Source organism: Lichenostomus cassidix, chromosome 5, assembly GCF_008360975.1.
Source record: "Lichenostomus cassidix isolate B80296 chromosome 5, HeHo_3.0, whole genome shotgun sequence".
In the NCBI taxonomy this organism is placed as follows: domain Eukaryota; kingdom Metazoa; phylum Chordata; class Aves; order Passeriformes; family Meliphagidae; genus Lichenostomus; species Lichenostomus cassidix.
The window spans coordinates 4,831,430-4,849,983 of record NC_139486.1 but is presented as its reverse complement, the minus strand read 5'-3'; the positions used below and the strand labels follow the sequence as shown (position 1 = coordinate 4,849,983).

General features: G+C 49.1%; 2 protein-coding genes across 3 annotated transcripts in view; one reads left to right on the top strand and one right to left on the bottom strand.

Moving 5' to 3' along the window:
- The first annotated feature begins 607 nt into the window (after nt 1-607).
- Nucleotides 608-6,359, top strand: GPR135 (G protein-coupled receptor 135). Its single transcript, XM_085061083.1, has one exon. The coding sequence runs from the start codon at nt 884-886 to the stop codon at nt 2,159-2,161; it is 1,278 nt and encodes a 425-aa protein (XP_084917209.1). The 5' UTR covers nt 608-883; the 3' UTR covers nt 2,162-6,359.
- Nucleotides 6,360-12,296: 5,937 nt separating this feature from the next.
- Nucleotides 12,297-18,554, bottom strand: part of DAAM1 (dishevelled associated activator of morphogenesis 1) — an 89,619-nt gene continuing 83,361 nt past the window's right edge. For both annotated transcript variants that reach the window (XM_085061082.1, XM_085061081.1), the window contains 4 exons: nt 18,172-18,232; nt 17,399-17,530; nt 15,699-15,869; nt 12,297-15,124 (listed from right to left, as the gene is read on the bottom strand). In XM_085061082.1, the coding sequence (XP_084917208.1) occupies nt 14,915-15,124; nt 15,699-15,869; nt 17,399-17,530; nt 18,172-18,232 (574 nt within the window). In that variant the 3' untranslated portion in view covers nt 12,297-14,914. The remainder of the gene's footprint in view (nt 15,125-15,698; nt 15,870-17,398; nt 17,531-18,171; nt 18,233-18,554) is intronic.

Here is an 18,554-nt window from a genome sequence, read left to right as displayed (position 1 = left end):
TAGCTGATGCAGCAGAAGGGAGAAAGTCATACTGGTGAACTTATCTAAGATTAAGAATAGAAAAGCCTGGGAGGAATTTCTTCTGTCTACATGAAAATAACTTTGGAACAGGAGGAAACAATAATCCCCTGATTTGTACAACAGCTGTTCTGCTAATACAGGGTTTTTAGGATGGCATCTGGGGCTCTTGCTCCCAGCTTTCCTGTAACCCCCTTGAAAGTCCAGTACAGCCTCTGGTCTAGGGGAACAAGAAGTGACACACACATCCTCCGTGCTTGCAGGAGCAAACTTCTCCATGTGTTTTCAGCTTCTGGGCATCTCCCTTCTGATCACCCCCAGAATGGGGGGAAGAGCTGGGACAGCAAGTCACAAAGCCTAGCACAGGAGGTTTGGAGCTTCTTCAGCCATTAACTGGAATGCATCCTTCATTCGCAGTTTTCTATATCCGTCCCTAAGAAACTTTTCAGGTAGGGGCAGGCAGCTCTGGCATGGATGAGAGTGGAGGAAAGAGTCCTGCTGCCCTTGGGCTCCCTGGCCTGATCCCTCAACCCTACAGCTGCTGATCCCTCAAGCCCCAAGCTGGAGAGCTGGGCGGGTAGCTGATCCTTTGTGATGTGCTGCGGGGCTGTGCGGGGAGAGGAGCTGACAGGGGCTGCGAGGGGAGCGCGTCTGTGGGGACTCATCGCCGACTGCGGGATGGGGATGGTGCCGGTGTGGGGTGCAGTGCCCCGGCACCACCGCTCGTCCATGCAGCTCCGCTCCGCCGCCCCCGGGTCCAGCCGGGCCGGGCCGGGCCGGTTCCCCGGGCAACGGCGGCAGAGCGACGTCAGCGGCCGGCGGGGTGGGAGCGGCGGGGCCTCTGCAGCCGCGGCGGGGCTGGGGCATGAGGCTGCGCATGGAGCCGGCGGCGGCCGTGCCGGGAAACCTCTCCCGCGGCGGCGGCGGCGGCAACGAGAGCGGCGGGGCGGCGGCGGGGGCGGCGGGCTGGTCGGCGGCGGCGCTGGCCTCGCAAGCGGCCGCGCTGCTGCTCATCTTCGCCCTCTCGGCGTTGGGCAACGGGGCGGTGGTGCTGGTGATCGCCCGGCACCGGCAGCTCCGCACGGTCACCAACGCCTTCGTGCTGTCGCTGTCGCTGTCGGAGCTGCTGGGCGCCCTGCTCTGCCTGCCGCTGGCCTTCCTCAGCCTGCTCAGCCGCCCGCCCGGCGCTTGGCTCTTCGGGCAGCGCCTGTGCCTGGCCAGCGCCGCCCTGCACGCCGGGCTGGGCATCGCCGCCACGCTCACCATGGCCCTGCTCTCCTTCGACCGCTACTGTGCCATCGTCCGCCAGCCGCGGCACAAGATGGGCCGGCGCCGCGCCGCGCAGCTGCTGGCCGCCGTGTGGCTCGCCGCGCTGGCGCTGGCCGGGCCCTGGTACGGGCTGGCGGGCGAGGGGCGTCGCGAAGCCCGGCCCGGAGCTTACCGCTGCGTCTACGTGCTGCCCTGGGGCTCCTCGCGGCTCGGGCCGCCCTACGGCGCCGCTCTCATCGTGCTCTGCTACCTGCTGCCCTTCGCCGTCATGTGCTTCTGCCACTTCAACATCTGCCGGGCGGTGCGGCTGGCCGAGAGCAGAGTGCGGCCGCTCACCACCTACGGGCACCTGCTGCGCGCCTACGGCGAGATGCGCACGGCCACCACCGTGCTCATCATGATCGTCTCCATCATCTGCTGCTGGGGGCCCTACTGCATCCTGGGGCTGGCCGCCGCCGCCGGCCGCCTGCCCTTCTCGCCCACCATGGACGCCGTGGCCAGCGGGATGGCCTGGGCTAACGGTGCCATCAACCCCCTCATCTACGCCGCCCGCAACCCCAACATCTCGGTGCTGCTGCGGCGCAGCCGGGAGGGTGGCTACAGGACTAGGAACAACATGGTCGCGTACCTGTCGGTGCCGGGCCGCCAGCCGGAGCCGCGGAGCAGGGCTGAGCGAGTCCGGGAGCGCTACATCAATCGGCACAGCGGCGCCCCGGGCAGCGCCCTGTCCTCCTCCAGCCCTGCCAGCGGCGGAGAGGTGGCCATGTGGGCTTGCAAGACTCCCGCTGTGCTGTTCTGTCGGGATGGGCAGCCGGACACCATCTCTGAGGCCACCTTGAAGGCCAAAGCAGGCACCATCGACACCAGCCTCTGATGGGACAGCGGGCCGGGATGGAGGCATTTGGCCCTGGGGCTGTTTCCCTGAAAAAAGTCCTGGTGCTTGGAGCTCTTTGCAGCCAGGCTGCCAGGAAACTGGAGAGATGGGACTGTGTTTCTTCTCCACTGTGTGAGCTCTGGTTTGGTGACCCAATCTGTGAGCAGCAAGAGATCCACGAGGAAAGGATGTCCCCCTTGCTTTTCGGCACGTCTGACGCACTGGTGACAGCCACCAAGCCTGGCCAGCACAAGAGCTCAACTGTAAGAACAGGACAGTGTTTGCTCCAGTCTCAGAAAGTGCCACAGTGAACCTCAAGAGGCTGACACACCATTGCAGCCCAAACCGACTGACTGACTGTGTGAGCTGTTTGTTAAGTGCCAAAAAAGCAATTGAAAGCTGAGCGCTGGCAGCTGGAAGCCACTCTGAAAACACCACACTGTGAAAACCGCATCATGGCAGGAAAATGTTGCTTTTACTTGTTGTTATGTGGAAGTGCCAATAGTCATAAAGTCACAGGCTGTAGGACAGGCTGGAAAAGTGATCTATTTATAGTATTTTTTTTTTAATTTAAACTCTGAAACATAACCAAAAATAATTGTGAAAGGGAAGATGTATGATACAGGGAGGGAAGGAAAGGAAGGTGATACCTCAGTTGTCAGAATTTCAGCAGCCTTTTCTCTTTTTCTTGTAGGTACTGTCAACTTAAAATACTATGATTATGAAAAACATTAATTCCTCAGACAGACTGAGGAAAAGGGTGTGGGTGTAAACCGTGGTGTGCACAAGATGTGTGTTTTCTTTTTGAGCTTATCCAAAGTGTCTCACATCTCCAAGGGTTTTACCATAATTAGAGGAGCTGTGTGAGAGAGAAGTGTCTGAAAGGAGGGGTGAAGCAATACCACGTGCTCCCTTTGTGTTCTGCAGCATGTGAAAATGTGTATATGCACAGACCAAATATTGTTGTATTGATGGCAGCAATCCCTTGGAGTACAATAATTAAAAACCAGCTCTGTTTGCTGTTGAAAAAAAAAAAAAAAAAAGGAAGATAACGCCATGGAAGTGCAATTGCACAGCATAAATTCATGTGAATGTATCAGTGTGATCTTTTTGTTCCAGGGTCCAAAGCCTTAAATTAGTATTTTGAATCGGAAACTAGGATTTGGCCTTCGTTTGTCCTTGCCAGAGTTAAGTATGAGACAGTGTTTTTCTTGTACAGGCTTTAAAAATACAATGTTTCAGTTTTACTGGATTTTTCAGCTGTTTGTGACGCAAGTGAACACAGTATCGTTATTTTGTATGTAAGACAAGAAATAAATTGTCTTTTATGCAGGAAATGAAAGTGTCTCAGCCTGGCATCATTCTCAGGCCAGCCTTGGGAAGGGAACACCTGCAAAAAATTGCCAGATGAATGATAGTAGAGAGACCTAATTGTTTGTGAAATTTTAATGCAGCTTCTTTCCACGCTGTAAGCATTACTGTAACTTTCTTCTGTGATGCTCCTGAAGCCCACAAGGAAAAGATTTGACCCTTGACTGCTCAGCACTGCTAATTTGCCCTGCAGCTACTGGATTTTACAAGCTGAGCAGTCTGCTTGCTGTCTCAGAAAGGAGCTGTGCAGAAAGCCCACAGGTTTTCACAGCTTTTCACAGTGGACACTGGTGGCTTGTTGGAAGGGCAGGACAGGAATTTCTGGCACACCTGCCCTTCCTCAGCAGTTCGTGGCTGAGTGTAAATGGAGAGGGGTGGTTGTGAGTGATGAGATTGGATTTAACTCTTAGTTAGCTGCAGGTGGTAATAAGGATAATTGACCATGCAGAGCATATGGCTGGAAGCCCCTGGAAAGGGTGGTCCTGCTCCCCTCATTGCTTGGCTCTGCCCACCTTCCCTGTCCCTTCTGTCCCCACCACCCCAGCTGACTCAGGCACTAAACAATCACTGATTCCCTCTTTTTCCATGCTGGTTTCCTTTTCTACTGATTTGAGGTCCTGAGCAGTGTACCACAGGCCAGGGGAGCACCTCTGTGGCAGTTAATAATAGCAAGGGCAGGATTTGGGGACGTCAGCTCTGAGGAACTAATACAGCTTTCTAGGAAAGTGGTAGTGAAGCTGCTATAACACAGATTTCAGCATATTTTTACAGGCTCAGGCTGGTGCACATTAGTCTTGCATGTGAGAAGCTGAATGAGGGCAGCTGGCTGTGGTCTCAGAGGCATCACAAATTGGCACATTTCTGTGAAATGCTAACTTGGGCTGTAGCAAGGGGAGATTGTTGACCTGATCCTTTCTGACGTGGACCTGCTGCAACTCCAGTAGAGAGCCAGCTTGTGTTTTAAAGCTGTGCCTGGCCTGTACTCCTCATAATCACAGAATCATGTAATCATAGAATCATTTCAGCTGAAAAAAGCCTCTCAGGTCATGGAGTCCAACTGTTCCCCCAGCACTGCCAAGTCCATCGCTAGCCCATGTCCCTAAGTGTCACATCTACATGTCTTTTAAATGCCTCCAGGGACTGTGACTCTACCACCCTCCTGTGCAACCTGTTCCAGTGTTTGACAACCTTTTCTGTGAAGAAATTTTCCCTAAGATCCAATTCAAACCTCTTCTGGCGCAACTTAAGGCATTTTCATCTGTTACTTGTTACGTGGGAGAAGAGACCAACCCCACCTGGCTACAACCTCCCTTCAGGTGGCTGTAGAGAGATCCTCTCTAAACCTCCTTTCCTCCTGGTTGAACACCCCCAGCTCCCTCACCCACTCCTCATATCACAGCACTGTTGAACAAGTCAGGTACACAGGTCTCTACAGCCATACTTTAAAACGTTTTAAACAATACAACCAAAGTGTGAAGGGTCTGAAATAAACCACAAACAGCAGTGAGAAACACTTACAAACCATGCCAAAGGCTGCAGGCTGCCTGCCAAAATGGTATTTGAAATGCTGCTGTGTCCCAGCTCTGCTGAAGATTGCTCCCAACACCACAGAGTGAGTGAGAAGGTCTGTCCCTGCACCTGACAACAGCTCCCTGTGCTCATCTGGGGGAAGGAAACCAGTGGATTAAGTCCCTGTTTAGCTCTGAAAACTCTGCCTGTGGTTGCAGCTGCTTGTTCTTGGGTGAGGAAGCATGCAGCAGGTGGCTCCTGGCCAAGCCACTGTGGGACATCACCATCACCCCACATCTCCCACATGCCCATGCTGGTGTCACCCCTCTTAGACATCCCCTTGCTTTGGGCTGAAGTACTCAGAAAGCAGCAAGACACTGAGGTTTTAGACACTACAAAACTAGCTCTGAGGCTCCAACCCTCCAGCCTCTTCCCTTTTTGCTCCCTTGAGATGATCCTGGACAAAGCAAACTGCAATCTTATCTGTCCAAGGATATTGGGACACATCTTAGCACCCCAAAAATCACGTGGATTAGTCCGTGCAGGATATTCAGCATAACAGGAAGAACAATTCAAATTACTTGAAGGCCAGTTCAGCCCTGGGTATCAGAGACAAACTCAATCAAATGCAAATTAAAAATGAGTCCTTGGGCTCTTTAATCTCTTGTTGACTTTCCAGCATACTTACCCTCAGTTTAAGAGTATCTTGCAATGATACACATGCCACTGATTGAATTAATACATTATATCTTAGAAGGAAAACATTAAGTCTTGATGAATGACAAGCATTTTAGAATGTACTGCTCCAACTGCACGCACTGGTAGTTTTCCTGCTGATTTAATCATCAGATTCATTCAAGTAGTTATTTTCCACTCCGTTCCTAATCTCTGGATGAAACCTCAGTTCAAAGCAAATGCTGCGTGCATAACTTACAAACTGTGAACAATTAGCAGTCCAATTAGCAGTGTTTCTAAGTGACAGCCTGATGGGTTATAATAGCTGCCATCAGTCACCAGGATGGGGACAGCTCAGGAGTATAAAATCCCCCACTGCTGCTTCTCTTTCAGCACTGGTGTTGGTTCCTGTCTCCAGCAGATGCCAGCAGAGACCTGTCAGCCTGCAGTGATCCTAAGAAAAGCCTCTTGAGGTTAGTGGGATCAACCACTCTGCCTGCAGGGCTGTTGCTTCCCAAATAAAAGCACTTAGGGTAAGGGGGTCTGACCGATGCCATGCAAGCCCTGAGAGCACCTCACCAAACCCTAGTTCGAAAGACAAATTCAACACATGCTGCTGTTGCCTTTTGGCTGGTTTTAGAATTATGAGGCAAACACGATTAAAAGGGTAAAAGGGTTTTATTTCAGTATTTTATAGAATTTTAGGTGCACAGGTCATCAAAGGTGGAACACATTGAGATGCACACATATAATGTGTATACAATTTTTATGGACTTTGCAAATTAGCATATTTGTCTAGAATCTCTCAATGAGAAACTTAATAAATGAAGTAGTGTCTTTTTGTTTTAAAGAAACCTCTCCCAAATGAGGTTAGAGCCCAGTTTACAAAATATGTTTCAGGTGGAAGGTTTCAACCGAGGTTGAAATCTCGAGTTTTTGATAGCATAGAGCTTTCTGTATTTTTATGGTGAAGGTTTGGTCCTTTTGCCTTGCAGAACTCCAAAACTAAGCAGGAATATCAGACTACAAAAATTACAAGCATGTAGGTTAAGGGCATAGGGAATATATAAAAGGTATAAAAATGTGTATAAGGGTATATAAAAAAGAAAAGGCAAAAACCATCAGGTATCACTGCTCTTTTGGGGGTTTGTTGTACAGGCTGAAAAGAATAATTTGGAAAGCACATCAGAAAAGTGGCATTTTGTGCATGCAGGCCAGAGCTGCAAACCTGCAGCCTGGAGGGCTGGTGAAATCAGTCCTAGTGCTGGCAGGGTGCTTAGTTCAGCAGTACAGCTGCCTCTTCACCCTCTGGATGATTTTATACATTCTCATGGTGACTTTGATTATTAATAATAAATGGGTGCACATCTAGATCTGCTTGCAAAGCATAACAGAGCCACAGAGTGGTAACTAAGTGCTAGAAAGAAAAGGTCCTGAGTCCTGCAGGAGGAGTAACCCAGAAAAGGAGCCAAGTTTGGGGGACTCCGTGCCCAACTGGGTTGTGCTGCTTTGCTGCTGCAAGCATTTGGCTTGCCACGACCAGTGGAGTGAGTTCCAGGGGCTTCATGGGGCTGGATGTAGGAGGACAAGGCCAGCCCTCCTCCTACACCATGGCCAGCCCTCCTCTTGTTCCCAGTTTGCAGAGGAGTGATGTGTTTTCAATGCCATGCTGCTGGCAGGGCACTGCCTCTGAGTCCTGAAGCATCCCAGCCAAAGTGCTTGGGCAACAGCTCTGCATTTCTAGGATATATTTTCCTAGGAAATCACCACTGCAAGAAGCAGGAGGAAAAGTGACATGGGGAGAGACAGACTGTAAATCCCTCTCAGTGGCATGAAATGGATGAGTCACTGGGGAAATCAAAGTCAAAGTAGCAGAAACCCCAGGGCACAACAACAGGGTCTGTGCTAATCTGTCTGGGGAGTGATGGATGATCTCAGCCAAGAAGACCCCAGGAGGCTGTGACTGAAGGAGATGTAACAAGGGGGGGCTGTTTGTACTGGGTGGCACAGCACAGCAGTGTGCCCACAGGCTCCTGGGGGGATCATGAGAGATGGGTAGGATCCAGCTGTGATTCAGCAGAGGAAGTAAATTCACCCTGAGAGGAACTGCTTGTTATTTGTGTTATTTCTTGACTTGCTGACACTGAGCTCCTCCAGGTTCAGCTGGTTTCACAAAGGCAAGCACTGCCAGGAGCCCACAAAAGTAATTGGGGAGCAATTTCCAAGTACATGGGATTCTTAATTTTATATATCCATTATTCTTGCCTTTATAAACTATTCTTAACTTATCTCTTGCATAGTCAGCTCAGGAGCTAATAAACTAAGAGAACATCTGAAGGGATTCATAACAGCAACAAAGTTTTTTTTAAAGCTTTGCTCAGACCAGAGGATTGTGCCTTTTCTCAGAGGCCTTTTCTTGTGCACACTGAAGAGTTGAAGGTATTTGCAAACCAAAATGCTCCACACATTGTCTGCCTTCCCTTCAGATATGGGGACACCTCTTCTCCTTGCCACCATAAGGAGAAGCAGAAAGGTTGCAGCAGTGATGGCTTTGGGGAAATCACTTAGGAAAATTATATTCCTCAGTTCCTGGGATGGAGATTGGTAGTGGAAATAGGGCTGATCAGCCTTCTACATGCTAGCCCAGCCCACCCCACACCATCAAAGAGCAGCTGAGAGGATTCTTCAAAACCCCTCTGGATGGGTCCTACAAATTAACACAACCCCCAAGGCTCATATGTCCTCAGGTTAGATGAGGACAAAACCAGCAAGATAAATTTCTCTAAAATTCATCTCCCCCTCCCAGCAATTCCCTCACAACCCCGTAAATGTAATTTGCTTACCTGATTTAGCAACATACTCTGATCTAATCTCAGCATCAGGGATAAAAAATGCTCTGAATAACCAGGTCACTTATTTTTTCCAGTGGAATTTAATGTGCTGCAGCACTTGTGCCTGATCTGTGCCTGTGGCTTCTGTGCTCAGTCTGGTACATTTTACAGAACATTTGGTAATATACAATCCCCGAGGTCATGTCAAGTTCTGAATACAGCATCTGAATTGTGGAGTCTTTACAGAAAATGTAACTCAAGTGGTGATCGCCTCCTGCTATTAAATTGGAAAGATTTGCCATAGAAACTAAGCCTTGCCTGAGTGCTTCTCACTGATTTCATAGTGAAAAGGGTTTTAGGCAATGATCAGGAGCTGGCCAAAGTACAAAATTGGACTTCCTTGCTTTTCCTTAAGCCCAGGAGATGATCTGCACAGAGCTTGGCAATGTAAAGCTGTGTCAAAATACGCAGGCAGAAATTCAGGCAGATGGAAAAGCTGCTGGTACCCCTCAGCACCCAAAGCCCAGGTAAACTCTATTATAATTTCAAAAGCCATGGAAGTAAGTTCAGACAATCCATGGCACTATTTTGAGTTAGTTTCTCTTATACACACGTGCATTTTTGGTGCCTGCATGTGCACACACAGTGCATCAACCTGAAGGTTGGACATTGCCACAAGTCACAGAGAAGCCACAGGCTGTGACCTTTGCCTATTTGACTCGAATTACAATGAAGACAATTAAAATTCACCCTCTAAAATTAGTCTCTCAACTATGCTGGGGGAAACTTACAAAGAAAATTCAGCATGAGATCTTTTCAGACCACAGAGGAGATCACAGAGGAGAACAAGCAGCAGAATCGAGTTTGTTAACAGTTGTAAAATGCTGAAGTTGGAAAGTGCCAGCAGATGGCACTTTGCTGAGGCTCTGGTGGGGCCCTGCAGCACGGGATTTCTCCCTGGTTTACCTGCACACTCTCATCAAGCCTGGTTTAAGGCTAAAAATGATACAAAATGCTCAGAGGTGTCAGGTCAGAGCTCTTCTGATTCAAACAGAGAACTCTCCTTTTCACATGCATCTGCTGGAGGACCCTGAGCAGTGCCAGGGAAGGAGCTCACAGGAGAGATGCCTGCAGGATTTTCTGCAGGAGATGGGATGGACAAGAGGCTCATCACCTCCCTCCTGCATCCATCACCTTTGTGTTTGCTTGGCCTCTCCTGTCTCCCCCCCAGAAGCAAAGCTTGAAGACTGTGTTCACCCACAGCACAGGCTGGTACAGAAACAACCAGTTTTTATGGGAGTTGAGAACCACAGAATTACAGAATTGTGTAGAATCACAGAACCATTCAGGTTGGAAAAGATCTCTGAGACCATTGAGTCCATCTGTTCCCCCAAAATACCCAAACCCACCACTAAACTGTCCCCAAGCACAGTATCTCCTTGGGTGTTAGATACCTCCAAGGATGGTGACTCCACCACCTCCTTGGGCAGCCTGTGCCAGTGCCTGACCACTCTTTCTGTCAAGAAATTTTCCCTAATATCCAGTTTAAACCTCCCCTGGTGCAACTTGAGGCATTTTCATCTGGTCCTGCTTCTTGTCACCTGGGAGAAGAAACCAACATCCACCTGGTTACAACCTCCCTTCAGGGAGCTGTAGAGAGTGAGAAGGTTCCCCCTGAGCCTCCTTTTCTCCAGTCTGAGCCCCCCAGCTCCCTCAGCTGCTCCTCATCAGACTTGTGCCTGTTCCTGTGGCACTCCAGCACAGGGACTGCAGGTTTGACTGGGCTGTGTGAGATAATTATGATGACAAAGTGTAGTTTGACCCCATAACATCTGCTTGAGCTGTGACACAGGCAGGGACAGAGCCAGATCCAGCTGCAGCACTGCTGGGAGCAGAACTGGCAACATCCCTGCTTTGCTTGCCCCTTCCTGAGGGTCTTCAGCAGGGATACCAAAGTCCAGCAGATCCACTGGGGCCACTGCCCCCTTTCTCGGGACTGAATAGTCCATAAGTCCAGCAAGCTCCTGCCAAGCTGGCACCCTGTGACCCCTCGCCAGTGGCACGGAGTGGCAGCACTGCCGGCGGGATGGGAGCTGGGTGTGTCCCCCGTCCAGCCGTGCCTGCCCTACCTGCTGAGCTGAGCTGAGCTATGCCTGCAATGCTGTGCTGCACCAGGCCATCGCCCCAACCCCTTGACTCATCTTTTCCCAGCCGGGGCGATGCCAAGGATAACAGGCTGAGTGCGGGAGGTGACACCTAGCACTCCTCGCTCCCGTGGGACTCCTGCTTGCCCCAGCCTTTGGCAACACAGAGAGCTGCCGGGCTGGAGTGGAGCACAGTCAGGGCTGGCTCAGCAGGTTTGGTGCCACCAACCCGGGTGGCCCCATGGGACAATTCCTCCAGGAGCGCCGTGCCCAGCTGCTTCCCTGGCACCAGCGGGTCTGGGCAGGTTTGGATCATCCAAAACTCACGGGTGTGCTGGCTCATGGCTGTAACTGGAGGGACCAGCCAGGTTTTTGGGGCACTTTTTTCAGGTGAAAACCCAGCCAGCCAGGACATCAGTGAACATGGGATCACATTGCACAGCTGTGCCACTCCAGCACAGTGCCCATACAGGTCCCCTTTCCTCCAGGATGACAAACATGGTATCTGAAATTAATATTCTTAAACCATAGATGCTTCTAATCCAGCCATGTGGAAGGGTTTGAAGGCTAGGAAGCTTACAGGTTACTAGGATTTTTTTCCCCCTCAAGTATCTTGGTTGAATAAAACGCTGTGTCCTCACCTTGCTCTCATCTCCCATTGCCACCCTGTCCCCATCCTGTGTCAACAGTGGAGTGGCCCAGGAAACTGCAATCTGCCATAAACTAGAACTTCAGGTCCTCATCAGGTTGTGGGGTTTGGTCAGCTTGTTCACAGCTATTTCTGGATGAACCCAGCTCAGCTCCATGCTGAGCACACAGGGATTTACGATGAGAAGAGAGCTGAAGCCATTCCTGTTTTCCTCGGGTTCTGTCACCACCCAGCCCTGGGCTGCTTTCCCATGGCATCTCCAGCCCACACGAGTGCCAGGGGTGGTGATGGAAGCTCTGCTCCCTGCCAGCCCCAATCCAAAGTGGGAAGTGCATGGGTCAGAGCACAGTGCAGATGTTCCCACTGGGACAGGCAGTGGGGTCTGGGGTGTTGGGTGCTGCAAAAATCACTCAGGAGCGTTGGGAAAAGAAAAGCCTGGATGGGAAGTTGTGTGGGAAAGGCAAAGGAGAGCAGGAATAGCCCAGGAGGGGTTTGGACTACTGCCAAGGAAGCATCACTAGACAGGCTTGCTGGAGGCCAACCCAGCCAGCACTTCCCCTGAAAAAAGGGACATGATCCAATCCCATGATGAAAAACTGGCTGCTGCCTCAATGCAGGATCCTGGAAAAGCCCCTGTGGGCTTTTTGGAGAAGTTCCCACCATGGTGGTAACAGACATTACGTGGAGAAATTAACTGGGTCACCAACTGGGAGGCATTTCAGAACCCACATGTGGGTGGCTGTGAGGATGCTGCAATCCTGGAGGATGGAAAAACCCCAACCTCCTGAAACCCAGTGCTCAGGGAAAGGGTGAAGGAGTTACCAGTCGACCCCAGAAATGCCTGCTAACACACCCAAAAAAGAGCAACCCTCAGAGAGCCTCTTTTTCAATACCTGCCTCAATTCCTAAATATCCCATTTTTTTGCCCCTAAAAAATAACTCACGCCTCTGCCATGTACACTCACCGAAATCGTTTTGCTTTATTGCATATTGCCATCTTAGAAAATGTACAGTCTCATAACATTACACAGCATTTCCCACTAGCTAGAACTACTAACATCCTTGCACCTAACAGACTACCTTAGTCACTACGAAGCTAATAAAGTCCAAGACATAAACTTCCGTTTACAAATTATGGATTTTTTTTTTTGTTTTTGGCATTATTAAAAAAAAAAAAATCATCTGTAAAATACACACCCAAGAGAAAAGAATGGCTACTTACACCAGCACCAATCTAAAAGTAGTTTTCGACAATGGCACATGGAATTACCTGCACACAGCCTTTGTATTTATTTATAGAGATATAATATTTTTTTCTTTTTTCTATTTTTTTTTAAAGAAAACAAAGAAATGGCAAAGTCAGCCTGATAATCAGGCTGTTGTAAAACAATTTAAAAAAAACAAACCAACCCAAGAGGTTTGGAAGGGCAAGAGGAAATCTGTCAGGAAAGGTCCTGATGTGGCACTGGGGTTGCAGAGGCAGGAGCCGGGGTGGGTGTTGGCACCCAGGGACCCCGGGAGGACATTGCCCTTTCTGACCCCACCACCTGTCCAAATAAACGTGTGACCAACCATTCCTTAAACCATCAGAAGCCAAACTTTTTTTTTTTAACCTTTTTTTTTCCTTCTTATTTTTATATATTTTCAATTCCCCCCACAGTCCATTCCCTCAATTGTATCAGCCCCATTTTTTTCAGCCATAAATAAAAAATATAAATAGAGGCACTTTAGTTAAGGAATAGTATTATCATTACCTTTTGTCTTTATTTCCCCCTCCTTCTTAAAGCAAAGTGCTTAACTCCACCTTTGAACATAATCTGCAGGTTTTGCAGCTGCTTGGATACGAGGTGCTGGACTTTATTTTTGCGCTTACCTGCTTTATTTATTACTGCTTTAAATGCTACTCAGAAAGTCTTTTTTTTTTCTTTTTTTTTTCTTCTTTTTTTTTTAATCTACAGTGCGTTAAACGTTGCAATGAAGAAAAGAACAAAATGGTAAAACCACAGCTCTTGACAACTCTGCTTTGAGAGAGATTTCACAGCTTTCACTCAGCACACAGACCCCGCGGCCTTCAGGTGCTTAGAACCATTTTTTTTTTTAATACAAATTAGTTTAAACAGCACTTTTTCTATACAGTACATATAGTTAACTGACATCCCATACCCCACCAGTAATACCGATTATCTGACCCAAAAAAAAAAAAAAGAACCAACCTTATTTCAAATAGTGTTAATATCTAGTGCAACAGGGACAAACTCATCTCTCCACAGGAAAAAGAACAAACAAACAAAAAAAAAAAAATCACAAAAGGATTGGTGGTATAAAAAGGTTTTGTTTTGCTTTCTTAAAAAACATACCACAAATAAATAAAAGTAAAAAGTAACAGTCCTCTATATACTCAGCATAATTTAAGAATAGAAATGTTAATATGTTAATGGTGGTTATTTTTTATTCTCCAATTCTTAATTTTCTAAACCCTTAAATTATTACTCCCTGAGAGCTCTGAATTACTTTTATTATTGTTTTTTTTCTTTTTTTTGTCTTTTTTTTTTGGACTGACATTTGACAGGTAGTTCTGCTTACAAATTTGCAATGACAATGAACAGCAAACCAGTCAAAAAAGGACCTGGCTAAGAGACAAGTGTTTCTTGGCATCGCTGCTTCTGTGTGTCCGAGAAAGAAAAAGGAAAAGAAGGTGGGTGAAAGCTGGTGGGTTTTACCCCAACCCCTTTGTATTTCAGAGACCTTTGGTCCTGACCCACCTTGACAGAGGATACAGTTTGTCCCATTGAACAGAAAGCAAGAACAAAAGTTACAACGCAAAAGTTTATGCTCTTCGTCTCCTCCGAGAACCGAACCTTTCCCACCGGATTGGGCCAGAAAACGTTGCAGAAGTATAAATACATCAGTGTGGCATTACAGCGAGAAGCACTTTGGGGTAAAGTTTGTCCTTTAGCAAGGTGGCAGCAGGAGGAAAAAGAGCGTTTCCCAAGGATGACGGGAAGAGCATCACCAGGAGCGCCGAGCTCGGGAACCAGCGCGAACGCACAGATCTGCGAGTTTCTCAGAATCATCACAACAATGAGAGAAAACAAACAAACAAACAATGGAATAAAGTTCAGTCAACTTTGCTTTTTTTTTCTTTTCTTCTTTAAACCGCTCGGCTAGTGTGCAAGGCGTCCCCTGCAAACGGCCCGGGGGGTTCCGAGCAGGAGAGCAGCAGGAGGCAGCTTCCCGTTGGCTTCGGGGCCGTGGGGCTGGGTCCTCTCTTGCTCCACGGACGCGGCATTGTGCTTGTGCATGGGGAGAACTACTTTTTGGAGTGGGGAGGAGGCAGTGCTGGCACTCACCACCATGAACTGCCCACACACCTCCCTCCACACCCCCCGACCCGACTATATACACAGTATATACACACACACACTCGCCCGCGGGGACAAAGAGCGTGCCACTGTTCCGCTTCGAATCGCAAGGCAGTGTCTCGGAAACAAAAAAAAAAAAAAAAATGAACCATAGCCACTTCAGAAAGACTGACCCGCGTGTCTTTTGCTGGGTTTTGCGGTCAGTTTGTTTCTCAGAAGTTGAGCTTGGTGACGGGCCTCTCGCGGCCGCTCTCCGCCAGCTGGTTGGTGATGCGCTTGCGGTTGCGCTTCAGCTTGGTGAGGTCCTTGTCGAAGACTTCTCCCGAGCGCAGGGCAGACACCAGGTCATCGAACTCGCCGCTCTCCTCCCCGGTCTCCTTCGCCTTCCTCGCCTTGCGCTCTCGCTCCCGCTGCTCCTTCAGCTGCAGGTCACGGTGGCAAGGGGAAAGAAGACGTCTCAGTGTCACACAGGTGGTTGTGGGGGTGCCCAACTCATGCATGGTGATCCCCAAACTCATGGAAGAAGAGTGGTTTCCCAACCCAGTGGGAAATGTGAGAGCTGGGCAGGGGTTATTGATAGACTACTTCCCTGGAAGTGTCCAAGGCCAGGTTGGATGGGGCTTGGTCTAGTGGAAGGTGTCCCTGCCCACAGTGTGGGTGTTGGAACTAGAACTAGGTTCCTTCCAAACTAAATCATTCCATGATTCTGAGATTCTATGACACAACCCATGGGCTGATGATCACAGCCCCATGGCTGCTGCTTGTGGGTCACAGCAGCCCCCAGAGAGCACCAGCTCTGCTGCACATTGCAGCTGCAAGAGCTCACCAACGTGAGGTCATCAGTTAATCAAGTAACCAAAAGTCAAAAGCCAGTGGGCCTAAGACCACAGAAGCTCCTTTCCCAGCCTTCAGTGCTCCCCACGCCACCGTGACCACCATGGGGACACCATGACACAGTTGCCACTCCCAGGTACCCAGGTACTGGTGTGTGCTCACCTGTGCCTCCATGCGCGCCCGGCGCTCCTCCTCCTCCTTCCTCCTCCTCATGTTCTCATTCTCCTGCTTGGCCTCAGTCACAGCTTGAAGGAACTGGTCAAAGATGCCGAAGAATTCGTCAGGCTGCATTTTGTCTGTATCTTCTCCAAAGTGCTTCACAGCCTTGGAAAACTGGAATAGAAGAGACAGGGCTGCGTCAGTCTTGGATAAACCCACTGCACTGACAAAACCTTCAACATCATGTAAGAATGAAACACTTCCTGCAGCCATGGCAGACAGCAGGGCTTTGCCTCATGAAGCCTTGATTTAAACCTGAAACAAATCACTTGATGTGTTACCTGCTGCCCTGCAAGAGCCAGCCTAGATCACTCTCAAGCCCCCTTTCCCCATCTCGCCTCTGGCTCTGCTGAGCCTCCCCTGCCCCAGCTCCACTTTATTAACTAAGCAGCAGTAAAAACAAGGAAGCAAAATATTGTGGGACCGAAGACATAAAACTAATAGTAAACACGGCAGGGGAAGGGAAACTTGCACTTTTAAGTTTTTCTTTGAAGTATTTTTGGGGTATTATTTATCACTGCCACATGCTCTGCTATTGAAACCAAATGTGTTGGTGAAACTTCTAAGAGAGATTTCTGCCCAGGCTCAGGCACAGCCCTGGGCAGGGAAATAGGGAGTTTTCCGGCCTCTTGTGCTGTTTGCACACCATTAATGTGAGGGAGTCGAATGAGGCTGTAGGAGAGGTCAGGACAGGACATCCACAATCTGCCAAAGCATCCCAGTCCCCAAGCAGCCCCCGAGTTGTCCTTGGGACTGACACTCTTTGTTCTCACTTCCAGCTTGAAGGAGACTCTTTGTGCCCAGCAAGTTTGTTAAAATTGTGAAGGCACATTCTGGAGATAAGCAAGCTTAAAAGGAAAGAAAAACAAAATCAAAGCACCAACAGATTTATTAGATGCTTTGATTTTGCAGGGTAGACCAAGAGGAACATTTTTAAAGCCTGTCTGTATGATTTAGTTTTATTTGCAGGGGTGCCCCAGGCTCTTCAAAAGACATTTAGTGCATTTTTATTTCTTTGTTTACTTAAGAGACTTTACACTTCAAGATGCAGGGAGGAATCTGAGAGGTGCCACTATATAAGTCAACATAATTGAGGTTAATCTTGCTGATTTTAATCAAGACATTAAATTCTCTGCCATGTTACAAGAGATTCTGGTGAGGGAGGAAAATGTTGTCCTCATGTGATATAAAGTTTATAAAACAGGGATGTTTCTGCTTTCCTAAGAGAAAACAGGAACACAATTGGAATCTGAACATGTGTTTAAAAAGCAAAGAGCTGGAGTGCTTCACACAGCCCATCCCACCCAACAACCATGGGAACAGCTGCAAATTGCTTCAGAGTGGACTTCCACAGATGCTGGGGACCATGACCAGACCTCTTCCAGATCCAGCCAAGTCAGCAGAAGATGATACAGTTTGCAGAGCATTTGTCACCATTCCCACAGTGCTAGCTCACTGCAGGGAGTATCTGCCAGGTTACCATCAACATCCAAAAGGGTGGGTGAGCCATGGCCTCAGGAAGGTCCACCTTAATGCCCAAGCACGAGTCAGAAGGACAGTCCCAACTGGACAATGGGTACAGCCAGGGAGAAGGAGGTGAGGCTGAAAAGCTGCCCAGATCTCAAGGACATTGGTGGCCTTACCAGCTCTTTTGCTTCCTGCAGGAGATCTTCAACATCCGAGAAGCTGAAGCTGGCCAACGTGATGAACTGGCTGACGACAGACACAAACTTGTCACCTGCCTTCTGAACCTGAGACTTCTGGAAATCCAGCTCCTATAGGATAGGAAAAGGTAAATCTGGTCAGGCCTTGGCTGCTGAGGGACACAGAGGAGGGACACACTGACCTCTGGTAGTGGCATTGGCAGTGTGCCTACAGCAGTGCCAGGGGTGCTGCCAGCATCACCACTGCAGCTCCCCCTGCCATGCATGGCACCCCAGATTATCCCACTTTACAACGCTCAAAGTAAGCTTTTAATCCAAATCCTGCAGGAAAGCTTATGGAAGCAGGGTAATTTAGCAAGACAGCGAGTCCTTTGGGATACCTCCACCATTTCATCACCGCTCCAGCTGGGCTGCAGAAGTGCTCACCAGTGCTCTGCAGTTTTACAGCCAAGGGGAGACCCCTCTGCACATCACAGGTCCTCCATGGGCATCACCACTAGGCTTACTCAGCCTCCCTTGAGGTATTAGACATAAACCACGCATGTGCTTAAACACACATGGTAACCTCAGTGCCAAAACAGCCCTGAGAGGACAGACACACGTGCAGGGCAGGAAGGAAAGGCAAACAGATCTCCAGGATGTGAGATAAAAGCAGCTTCACTGGGAGCTCCCTTGCCTGCCTCCCTCCCCAAGAAGGGATGCCCTGCTGCTCGGAGCCAGGCTGGACTATACTTAATTTACATAATACTTACAGTCTCCACCGCTTTCAGGCCACTTCTCAGAGTGTTTATTTCTTTCTCCAGCTCAGTCATGCTGTTGGAAATAGCAGGATGTGAATTTTCAACTTTCAGCAGCAAATTCTACAGTTCCCCGACCAACCTGTCTGTGTTTTCCCACTGAAAAGACCCCAACACTGCCCACATTGCCTCCTTTTTGCAGATCAGCATGTCTCAAGCAGCAAATCAGGCTGACAGCCTCTACACTGGGACCATCTCAAAGTGGCTGCAGCTGCTTCTTTTAAAGCAAAGCTTTTCTCTGTATTTTTAATGAAGTGGACTGCGCAGGTTTAGCAAGCTCAGCAGCCTCCAGCCCTCTCCAGGTGAAAGGAGGGCTCAGGAGGGCCTTGCTGGGCACA

Coding starts and splice junctions, on each gene's coding strand:
- GPR135 (XM_085061083.1), top strand. CDS start 884: ATGAGGCTGCGCATGGAGCCGGCGGCGGCCGTGCCGGGAAACCTCTCC.